Source organism: Trifolium pratense, linkage group LG2 (assembly GCF_020283565.1).
Source record: "Trifolium pratense cultivar HEN17-A07 linkage group LG2, ARS_RC_1.1, whole genome shotgun sequence".
NCBI classification, from domain to species: domain Eukaryota; kingdom Viridiplantae; phylum Streptophyta; class Magnoliopsida; order Fabales; family Fabaceae; genus Trifolium; species Trifolium pratense.
This window is the reverse complement of record NC_060060.1, coordinates 59,941,432-59,953,552: the sequence shown is the minus strand read 5'-3', so window position 1 is coordinate 59,953,552 and position 12,121 is coordinate 59,941,432. Positions and strand designations below refer to the sequence as shown.

General features: G+C 33.6%; 2 protein-coding genes and 1 long non-coding RNA gene across 3 annotated transcripts; 2 read left to right on the top strand and 1 right to left on the bottom strand.

Annotated features, from left to right (window-relative positions):
* Positions 1–1,501: 1,501 nt before the first annotated feature.
* LOC123909258 (two-component response regulator ARR14-like) lies at positions 1,502–3,492 on the top strand. The gene is made up of 5 exons (XM_045960065.1): positions 1,502–1,795; positions 1,896–2,042; positions 2,137–2,478; positions 2,793–2,869; positions 2,991–3,492. The coding sequence occupies exons 1-5, from the start codon at positions 1,675–1,677 to the stop codon at positions 3,315–3,317; spliced, it is 1,014 nt and encodes a 337-aa protein (XP_045816021.1). The 5' UTR covers positions 1,502–1,674; the 3' UTR covers positions 3,318–3,492.
* A 1,199-nt stretch (positions 3,493–4,691) lies between these two features.
* Positions 4,692–7,009, top strand: LOC123909259. The gene is made up of 4 exons (XR_006809858.1): positions 4,692–4,870; positions 5,016–5,041; positions 5,564–5,634; positions 6,367–7,009. It is a non-coding gene; the product is annotated as an uncharacterized LOC123909259 (long non-coding RNA).
* Positions 7,010–7,377: 368 nt separating this feature from the next.
* On the bottom strand, positions 7,378–10,743 carry LOC123909256 (E3 ubiquitin-protein ligase SINAT5-like). The gene is made up of 3 exons (XM_045960062.1): positions 10,188–10,743; positions 8,651–9,037; positions 7,378–8,011 (listed from the first exon to the last, which is right to left on the bottom strand). The coding sequence occupies exons 1-3, from the start codon at positions 10,398–10,400 to the stop codon at positions 7,652–7,654; spliced, it is 960 nt and encodes a 319-aa protein (XP_045816018.1). The 5' UTR covers positions 10,401–10,743; the 3' UTR covers positions 7,378–7,651.
* Positions 10,744–12,121: the final 1,378 nt, after the last annotated feature.

The following is a 12,121-nucleotide window of genomic DNA, read 5'->3' as shown; positions in this document are numbered from 1 at the left end:
ACTAAAACTCTATATATTTTTAGCTGATAAAAATCTTATTTAATTCAAGATTTTAATAATTGAATTAAATTTAAATGTGTAATTATTAGTCCTTTTTATAAGGAATATTTGAATTTTTTTATAAGAAACACTATAAATTTATTATTTATTAAATACACAATTTCATTTGCACCCTTAGTAAATAAAATCAAATGAACTTACTAAAAGAAATAAATAATTCATTCAAATGTTAATGCATTAATTAGATAGATCTATTTTTCATGCTAGTTTCAGGATTAATTAGATAGACCTATTTTTTTGACAAACAAATAAAACATAAAATTTTAATTTTTTTGAATAAAACATAAAATTTTAAAATTACAAATTTGAAAATTAAGGGATAAGGACTCTTACTACTTGGACCTATTTTCCATGGTTTTTTTAAAAAAGGGAAAATAGTCCTTCACACCTGTTGTAAAAAATAGATAGACATATTTATTTAAGCCTATGTAAAAAAAAAAAAATACAGCTGTTAAACTTAAGGCATGACAGTTGTTAACTTGAAATAGTCCCTTCACTTCACTCAGTCAGCTTTCACGCGTCATTTTTGACCGTTGGTGAAAATTAAACCCTAATTCTTCTAGAGTTTATGCTATTCGCCTTTAGAATTAAGATTTACACTGATACATATATTATATACATAGGCCAATAACCTGCATGAACATCCACTAATAATATTAACAAAAAACATTACATTTTTATTTTTAGTGACTAAAACTAAAACTCTCTATATATTTTTAGGGACAAAAATCTTATTTAAACTTAAGATTTTAATAATTGAATTAAATTTAAATGTGTAATTATTAGTCCCTCCTGTCCTTTATAAATTTATTATTTATCAAATACACAATTTCATTTGCACCCTTATAAAAAAATTAAATCAAATAAATATACTAAAAAAAATGAAAAATTCATTTAAATGCTAACGATTAATTAGATAGACCTATTTTGTATGCTAGTAAAAAAAAATAGTCCTTCACAGCTGTTGTAAAGAAAAAAAATAATCCCAATTAGATAGACATATTTATTTAAAGCCTATGTAAAAAAATAAAAAAACAATACAGCTGTTAACTCATACGCATCACAGCTGTTTGTGACCGTTGGGGAAAATTAAACCCTAATTCTTCTTCCAGTTGTTATAATAAATACATACATAGTAACATAGCGCCGTTTTAATTTCATTTCATTCATTCACTCACTTTCACAACAATCGCTGTTCCTTTCTGATCATATCGCCGTTTTCTTAATTTCATTCATCGCTGACCCAACAATCGCTGTTCCTTCTTTCATCGCCATTTTAATTGAAGTTCGTGAGAGAGACGCAATCGATCAATTGAAGTTCCTTACTTGGTTCATCGCTCACTGATCCATTGCTTTCATTCCATTCAACAATCAATTTGGTAAAGTTTTCTTCTTTCTTTAATTTCTTCTTTTCTTTCTTTCTTTCTTTCTTTAATTTCATCGATTACTTATGCAATTTGTTTATTCATTGTTGATTTTCAGACTCATTCTTCCTTCTACTTTCTACCCTCTTCACTCACTCACTCACTCTCTTACTTCCATTATTATTCATTACAATCCATTCATTCATTCATTATTCCATTTCATTCATTCATTCATTCATTCATCGCAAATATGAACCTTTTCACTACTAACAATCCATCATTCCCCGCTGGGCTTAGAGTACTTGCAGTCGATCATGACACCTACGATTTCTACACTATTCACCACATTTGCAATCAATTACACTATCAAGGTACTTACTTTCTCACTCACTCACTCACACACCTTAATTATTATTCTAAACTACTTTTCATCTTTTTTTGTTCTAACTCTTAATGTTTTTTTTATTGCAGTTACATCATGTTCTACCATTTCTCAAGCAAAGCAGCTCTTGTCGACATCACATTTCGACATCATACTCGTCGAAACTCATATTCCACAGCAAGATACTTATGCATTTGTTCAACAAGTGACTTCACATTTGAAAATTCCGGTGATTAGTAAGTAGTTCTTCCTTAAACTCATCATTGGTTACACCTTTCCATTAATTAATTAACAAATGTGACTCACCCTGTTATTATTTTTATTTTGTAGTGATGTCGCTTGATAACCGAACCTGTTCTGTTATGGATTCCATTTCCAACGGGGCTTGTAGTTACTGGGCCAAACCACTGGATGAAAATCTATTCAAAAATATGTGGCAACATGTCGTGCGGCAACATCTAGTGCAAAAGGAAAGTGAGGCTAAAGGGCTTAAAAAGCTAGGAAGAGAACATCTAGTGCAAATGGAAAGCGAGGCTAAAGGGCTTAAAAAGCGAGGAAGAGATGATGAGGTTCATGTTTCTAAACAACCTCCGGCAAAGAAAGCTCGTTTCTCTTGGACAGATGATTTGCACCAAAAATTTGTGTCGGCCGTGAATCATCTTGGGATTAAAAGTATGAATCTTTCCTCAGACTTTTTGTTTTTTGCATTTGTTTGTATTCTATTCTTCAAGAACTCAATAATGATAATCAACTTACTTATGTGCATCAGTTTTATGTTTGTTTTGTTCTGCTGCTTGTCGTATTTGTTGTTGTGTTTCTTTACTCTGTTTTTGGGTCTGTAACTTGCTCTTTGGTTAGAGCTCTAGCTCCACCTTTCATTGTTTTCCTGCTTCCCCCCTTTCTTGGCCCTTCATGTGCCTTGATCGGAGGCTTAATAAATTGTTTGCATTTCAAAAAACTTACTTATGTGCATCCTTTTCTTTCAGAAGCAAAGCCTAAAAAAGTTCTGAAGATCATGGATTGTCCTGGCTTGGAATTACAGCATGTAGCTAGTCATTTGCAGGTTGGTTTTTATATTAGTTTCTTGTTTAAATTTCATACATTAGTGTTTTGTGTAATTTGAATCTGAAATTTATGAAGTGTTTTATTACTAACACTTCTGTACCTGTTATGTTCTTTTGCAGAAATATAAAATGTATTTAGATGGTGGGATAAAAAATTCAAAGATGAATCAGAAGAACAATGAAACACAAGCACAGGATCAAGAAATTGATGAAACCGAAGTATTTTTTAGCTTGACTGATTTTTTCCCCGATCTTAACGATGATGATATACACAATAACAACTATGCTGTTTCAGCTGAGAGCATTGATTCCCCTAGCACCTCTCTTCCACAGCTTGGGCAATATTCAATGACACCACCTGATCAATGTGACGATTCCGACATATTTTCTAATTTGACCGATTTATTCCCCAATCTTAACGATGAGATACACAATGGGATGTGGTGACTATAAAGAAGGCAACATTGAATATCTCATTCCACCTTCACGACATTTGTTTCTATTTTAGTCATAGTTAGTATATCAATTAAGCTTTAGGCTTATGTTTTGTAACAAGGGCACTATTATAAAAGGCCCATTTCTGTGTTTTGTTCATATTGAATCAATAAAAATATTTTTTTTTAATGCATTCCATTAAGAATTTTCAGCACCTTTTTCCATTCTGCAGAGTACTTTATTGATGGTTGATTGGTTCTGCTTTATTATAGTGTCAATTAATTGATTTAACCAACCAATTATTAACAATGTCATCCATATTCAGGTTGAGACCCTTTCAGCTTTTGCAGGTGTGTTAGTATACTTTCAGGTTCATTGTATTGTAGTATATACCTGGGGCTGGTCCTGTCTGATAGTTTCACTGGTAAGGCACCAGTGGTTGCAGTCGGAGAGGCCTGTGTACATTGGTTGGTCCGAGGCTCATTGTGTTTGGTGGCGCCACACTTCCCCTGCACTTGAAGGCAATTATGTTGGAAATATGATCAAACTTGGAGTTTTAAATCACTTTGTTAAGGGTGGAGGAACGAATTCAGCAGCAACACAAATGGCAGCCACTGCAAAATGGGTGGTTAAAATTCAACATGGACGTCGGGTTTCACAATCAGAGCGGAAAACAACCTGTGGCTGGTGCATCAGAGATGAAGCCGGGATGTTTGTGCGTGCAGGTACAACATGGAATCATGGAACTCATTCTATCATTGAAGCTGAAGCACTAGCCTTGTTAGAAGCAATGCAGGCTGCTATAAGTATGTAATTTGAATTCATATTCTTATGTAGTCCAAACGGGAAGAACAAATTCAAGTCATGAGGAAGCTATGTTTAGTCGTACAGCTCATCCACCTCCCACCACCAGTACAGTCAGCGAGCCTGAAAGGAAGAACGAGAAGGCGATTGATAATTAAAAAGACCTGGTTTCAAGCCAGTGAAACAGTGAGTGATTTGTATACCAAAACAGACATGGATACATGTAGCAGATAACTCAAATAATCATTTTATTTTGGTTTCAGGTGCTGGCCAAGCAAAATCGGTCTTGGCGTGACCTGGTTCGTCAGACATAGAGCTTGCAGCTTGAAGGAGATGCTTCTGATAGAAAAGCTGGCCAAATTCACATGGATATTGTAGCACAACCTCAATTTTGCAACTTGAATTAATCTGGTCGCTTTTGTGTTCGGGATGCTATCTGTTTCAAGTTTACTATAGTTGGCTCGAGTAACATGGGTCACATCTTCAAGATAGATGAGTAATTTGTCCTGCTTGCATGTTGATTTAGGTTTTGGTTCTGTGGAACTTTTCAATTTTTAATTTTATTGAAGTTGGAGAAAAAAAAGAAGTTTTTAAGACATCCTTTTTGTGGATGTTGGTTTTTGTAGGTGGAAGCGGAGCGACTCCTGCTAGGAAGAGACTGATGTGAGATTTTAAGAGGTTGGAACAAGACCCACCTGCAGGAATCAGAAATGTGCTCCTCATGATAACAACATCATGCTGTGGAATGCTGTCATATTTGGGTGAGTTGAATTGAGAATTGTATAAAGATGCATGATTATGTACACTTTGTATAATTTAGTCACTTTTTTTATTTCATTATTTTCCACTTGGTTTAAGTATGAATGGATAAACAATTTCTGGTTTCTTGTTGCCTTTGGATTGCAGTCCTGATGATACTCCCTGGAATGGAGGTGAGTCAATTCTTTACCACAGCTCAGCTCCTAAAAAATTTTGGGTTATCTAGGCTATCTTAAAACTGAGTTTTCTTCTAGAACTGGCATATAGATTCTGCTTAGTGGTTTGATGCTATGTTATGATTCTATCTTGCGCTGTCTGTGTCTCTTGTTCTTTGTTTTTCAATATTAATTTTAACTCTTGTCTGTTATGTTGTCTTGTCATACTCTACTTCATTTGCCTGTTAAGAGACTGCATTTACACTCTACTGCATTTGCCTGTTAAAAAATTATCTTAATTAGAATGTGATTACTATATTAAGCAAATAATATAGATACACAGGTAAGAAAACTCAATTAGGTAGTAGTAAGCTTCATAATAATGACTATTGGTGTTGACGTGTCGGTGTCCATGCTTCATAGGTAATGACTATTCGACAATCTGCTATGCTAATTGCTTGCAGTATTAGTTGATTTCGTTGAAACTAGGGTGGCCATTAAATTCTGCATATTACATTTTTGCCATCTTCTTGCACTCAGGTAGCAAACAAAATGTAGGTAAGCTGGCAAAAGATGGCGTGGACGAAATGGGCGCACGATTGGCACAGGAGGTTAGTAACTAATTATATATGAGGTTTGTTTGATGAAACTCATGTCATGTGAAAATCAATATACTGTATCTCCATTCGGCAATCAACAAAAATCTAAGAAAAAATAAACCTCATTAGAAATATAACAAACAAAAAGATGTGTGGAGCCCCTTAATTCCGGCAAAAAATATCGATCCTAGTTTGGCGTCTATTGCAAGATAGACTCCCAACGTAGGCTAACCTTAGGTTGAGATGTGTGAATTTGAACTCCTCTTCTCTTTGTGTGGGTGGGAGTGGATGCGAGGAAAGCATTATTCACACGTTCTTTAATTGTCCGACGATATTTATCGTTTGGAAAGAGTATTTGATGTGGTTAGGAATCTCAACCGCATTTGTAGAAAGGGGGATTGATCATTTAAGAATGTTCAAAGGACTAGTGTGTTAGGTAGCAAGAAAATTCAAGAATTGTTAGGGGTGATTTGGTTTGCAAATATATTTGTAACTTGGAAAGCAAGGAATGCAGTAGTGTTCAAACATGAAGGTTTTAATGGGGGGGAAAGTTGTAGAAGAGGCAAAGGTTTTGGCTTGGAGAATTTTAAAAAATCGACTTAAAGGTTTTATTTTTCCTCTTTTCCAATGGATTAATGATCCTTTAGCATGTATTTACTTTCCAAAGAATTTACTTTTTTGTGATATGTGGTGTCGAGCTGTCCATTACTACATAGCAAAGAATGTACTGTTATTGTTTTGCAGATATGCTATATTGGAGTGATAAACTTCAAACCAAGTCTTGTCAAATGTGATTCTCTTGTGTGGCATCAGTATTGGAGTTGTGGCTCCTATAAGTTGTAGCGGAAACCGTTTCTGGTCATAATATTGGTTGCTCTACAGGTTAGAATGGCACTTGTTCTTTTGGGTTCGCCGACTGTTGTGCTTTGCCCTTGTCTACTTGGTTGGGATGGTTGTATCTCATAAGGCCTTGCTCGTTATGCTCGGGTCTGAAGCCATCTCTGCTTCTCGAGCTCTTGAGTCTTTTGTGGCATTGGCGAGAGATCCCGTCTCGCAGTCGTAGGCTAGGCTATTGCGTTTGTTTGATTTAGATCTGTCATTGTTCTGCAGTCATTTCGGTGCCTTTCTACATGACTGGTTGTTAAACAATAAACATAAGGGTGGATTTCAAAATTCTGGTACATATTGGATGCTGTCTGCTATTAATCGGTGTGATTATTGTGCTATATAGTTCTCTGTTATTGACAGAATTGATCATACATTAAAATTCAATTGGCTTTGTTTGTGGTCTGGCGTTATTAGATACCCCATAGAATTGTTGTGGAACTTGGTAGATCTTATGATTGTTCCAATTCTATGTACTTGGGATTTATCATTAACAATATTATTTTTGACTCTAAAAAAAAAAGGTCATATTTACGAGGACAAAAATCATATTTAAGCAGAAAATCAATGTTTAGTGTTGACCATGATATCTTTTTATAAATATCTTACGATATTTTATAAAGATCTAATTGGTACATCGATTCTAAGAATAAAGGATGAGAATAGAGTCTAAGAATGCCACATGTTTATATGTTATAATTTCGTGATTGATTTAATTAAATTTAAAGATGGTATAGTTAAGGTTTTTATATATATATATATATATATATATAAAAAATAAAAAAAAAAAAAAGATACATGTTATGTATATACAAGAATTGTACCTAAAAAAGAATAGTGTTTCTATAAAAATTATGAGAGTAGTGACTTAAATTGCAAGTGAAGCAATATTGATATTGGGGTAGATGAAACTCTTCCAAATTACCCTGATTTGTCAAATACAAATCTTACAATTCAATCTATGTGTGGAGTAAAATACACATTCTAAGTTTCCAGTAGTATTAAATTCTGATCAAGCAAATTTTAAAAGAAAATCTTGTTTATTACACAGCTCAAGAAAACTGAAAAATACAATGCCACATTAGTGCCTTAATCTATCGCAACAAGCACACAAACAATAAAAAAATGCTTCTTAAATAACATGTCAGCTACAAATATTAGGTATGCACACTCCATTTTCTTGATTCTGTTCCTTCCAAATTCTTCCTGTGACTCTAAGTTTCAGCTCCTTCCTATCCCCACCAGAGAAAAATAGTGCCATATTTCTTTGAATGATGAGACCATCATGGCTATCCCTGACTTTACGGTGGCTATCCCGAACACTTCGAGGCGTACCCTCCCAAATTAGTTTCCTGCCATTGGCCCCAACTTCAAGGCTATAGCTGTAGTTCCGAGCATCATTTTCATCGCCCATAAAACGAAGGAATGCCATGTAAACAGGGGCCATGCCAAGCTGAAAAGCTTCGAAATGAAGGCAGAAATATTGACCAAAACAGTGAAATACCTACCACGGAAAAATAAAGTTTGCAAACAGAAGAATCAGAGAAAGTGGGGAGTATATATACTGAGATAAGATTGCATGTTGTCCTCATCCTACCAAAGGGTGAATTGATATGAAGCTGTCCTCATCCGTCACTCGTTAACAAAAAGAATAATATAAAATCATTTAACCAATCAAATGAGACACAAATATGGTTCAGCATGTTTGGATAAACAACTTAATTAAGCACTCACCATATAAGTGTTTATGTATAAGTTATTTCCATAGCAAAAGATAAAATTAAGTCATTGTTTTCATATAAGCTATCATGGAGAGGTTATGAAAATAAGTCGAAAACAACTTATGGACATGTCATAAGCTGTTTCCATAAGCTGTCTTAAATAGTCTCAGAAGTACTCATGTCAATAGATAAACTCAAATAAGTCAATCCAACTAGACACGTACAAGGAAGTGAAATAAAATAAATGTCATGGACATTGGAAAGTATTTCACCATAAAATCAGTTCCCTTATTTGTAATGAACATTGTAAATTGTATCCCCACAGATTTTTCGTAACGGCAAAATTATGAGAAAGCGAAACAATCTCCCCTACCCAGGTTCTAAAAGTCAGGAAAAAATTAGATAAAAAATGTTACACTTACTGTGAGCATCCAGGTTGCATTCTCTACTTCACGTGGATTTGACTTCACATAACGATGGTTGAATGTGCATCCAGTGTGCATGTCGACCTTATGATCATCCCTCAAATGAGCAACAAGGAAGGGAATATCGCCAACAACAGAACACTCTGATCCAGCATAAGGACAACTATATGGCCTAAAATTACATACTGTCTCATGCTTAAGCTTGCTGTAGTATGGAAAGATTTCTGGACATCCAAGGGAGTAGTACTTGCACGGTAATTCAAGTGATTCAGCCACCTTCTCTAATGCCAGACACCTAATATCTCCAAGCTCTTGTCTACAAGTGGGACACCGGTTATGCACTCGTGCTTTGCATGTGGAACATAGCGTGTGGCCATTGTGACACTGCAAAGAAACTAATTGTCACATTTTTCTCCTACCCTTTTGGCAAATATAGACTTTTTGCAGCTTAAATCATGACAACATCAACTTCCTCACAACTTAAAATGAAGAGATTAACACAAGCTAAAGAATCAAAGACTGGCTAAAGTTTAAACAACATGAATAAATTTCAGCTTACATCACATCACAAATCCAATGCTTAAAGTTGCAGTTTTTGTGTATATTCATGATTTTTAAGCCATTTTGATGTAATACAATCAATATTCTTATTTTTTGAGTTTACGTGCTAAGAAATTCTGGTACAATTAGTCATCTCTCATTGCGGGAATGTTCATCGACTGTCAAAAGTTCCGGTAATTTATGGACACTTGACTTCAAAGTTGTTTCCTAAATGAGTTAAAAAGGTTTTGGAAGTCAAAAATCATCTTCGTATATTCAATAGGCGTATATTCAATCACAAGTTTTAAGCTACATATCCTCAATAGGCATATTTTCTAGAATCAGGGATTGAAGTTTCAGCTCATTGAATTTTTGAGATGATGGTCTGCTTTTTCATTTTTGGTATTAACCCCTCTGGTTCCCGGAGGAAGGGCCCCCCGGTAATCCAGAGTTCGGCCACGAGGTAAGTAAAGCCCGACCATCCCGGTAATTTCCCAAGATGGTCTGCCTTTTCTGTTTATGTTCTTTTTGCTGTTTTTCTTGTGGTTTATAAGTGACAGTCTACCTACCTACCTAGAGTTTCTGATAAAATATATGTTTTTCCTGTATTTCACATACATGAAGGTATAATTGCATAAAAATACATTGAACAAATGACTTTCAAATATTATCAATAAATTTCAACCAAAACAAAGCATCTATTCATGATCCCCTTCCCCTGAGAACCAGAGGATTAACACCAACAAAAAAAAAAATGTCTAGAACATTTCCATTTCTAAATTTTAACAACACAACCATTCCTCAATTTGACACCTTACAAACATAAATTGCAAGCATCATCACAATTTCACAATCATAATCAATTCAAATGAACCCCCTCTAATTTTTTATTTTTTTTTTATAAAAACCCTAAAATCTGTCAAACCAAATCCAATTCAAATAAAACCATGGAAATCAAAATCAATTAATTCAAAAAATTAATCAAAAAACTGACCTGATGAATTGGAGGGTACATTGAATTAGTACAAACAGGACATTCAAGCAATTCATGAACGCTTGTTGCAGGAGTAATACCATTTGGACCCAAAATATTTGTGGCACCATTTCTATGCTTTGTGGAAGAAAATTCAGAGTGATGATGTGAATGGATCTCATCTTCTTCCATTCCATCAGAAGATGACACACACTCAATATTATCCAAGTCCATCAAACACACCAAATCGCAAAAAAGAGAAATACCCACTAATCAAAATCGAAAATTTCACAAAATTAATTATCTGGGTATTCCTCTTTTTTCACAAATTTCCTTCCCCCAATTCTCTCTGTTTTTTTCCCTTCGCTTTCCCGGAAAATTTAGAAGAGAAAATAAATAGAAAGAGAAAGAGAAAAAGGAGAAGGAAGATGGTGATGGTGATGAAGATTGGAGAAAGATCGATAAATGGAGAGGAGTTGGAAAAACCAAACTCCGTTCTGGGGAAGAAAATGTTCTTTTCTTCGTTGTCTCTGTTTTTCTCTCTCTTTCTATGTGCAACAGCAAAGAGAGATAATGAAAGGAGAACCGTTAAATTTCTCAAATTAGATACTTGATGGATCTATCCAACGGTAGTTAGATTTCAATGATTTTTTTTGGTTATTCGTTTGTGTTTTTATATGGTCATTTTTGTTTTTAGGTAATTTAGTTGTTTGTTTCATGTTAAAACAAAATCACTATTATTATTAGCATTTAATAATAAAGTTAAGTTAACCGAATCTGGTAGAGCGCACAAAATTTAATTTTTTTTAATGTGAATATATTTTTTAAATTTATTTAAAAACTTATGTATCTGATTTATAATATAGGTCAGATACATTAATTATTCAATGAATCTGAAAAATTGACTTTTACTTTACATATTATAATCTGAACTAGATTCACGCAATATAACAAATCAATGTTCATATTTTGGTTTAAATATTCATATTTAATTTCTGACACACATTAAATATGATTATCTCACATAAAGTAATTTATAAAAATAAAAAATAAAACTAGTTTAATTAAGAGTTTAATAGACATAAGCAGACAGAGTAAAAAAAAATTGCACACTCAACCAATAAAAATGTTTCAATCTTCCATGTCATATAAAAAAAATAGGGTTAAGTGGGATGACATGACAGAAAATATAGTTATGATTGATTGACAGGGTAAAATTATTTTACATTGTCTTGTGCATATATGTTTTTTCTCTTTAATTAATACTATAAGTAAAATAAATTTACTTTATGTTTTCTAGAAAATCAAATCAAATAATATGAAAAGAAAACTAAATTATTGCTTAATGGTGATAATAAATTTGAAGTGTGAGAAATGGTCCAAAATACACAGAAACAGGACAAGATATCTTATTCCTGTCGATGGAAAGCTGCAATCACAGGATGAAGCTGCATCTAAGTAATCACCTATGTACAAATTGACAACAACAACAATGTGACGTGTATTTACTATTTAGCTCTCAGTTTTCTATCACTGTTTTTCTCTTCAGCCACTCAACTTTATTTAAATGGTTCTTTTCTTTTTCAGACGAAATAATAAACACCATTTTGAACCAAAAAATAAAAATAAAAACCATCAAATCAATAGTAAGATTCTGATTTGAACATGAATAAAAATATTCAATATAAGTCCCTTGCGAAGGTGTGAGGGCTAAGTTAGTAAAGACATCACATTTTATATATAAGGGTCAAAGTTCGAACCTCAGACATCTCACGTATCCACTTTAAAGGTGAAATTGTTGACATTGTACATTAAATATTAATATTTTATTAGGAATACGTGATTTTTTTAGAGGATCTTGCTGTCCATGTCATTCTATTGCACAAGAGAATATCTGATTCTGATCTATATGTATCACCAAAAATAAAAAAGAATATCTGATCTATATCCAAAAA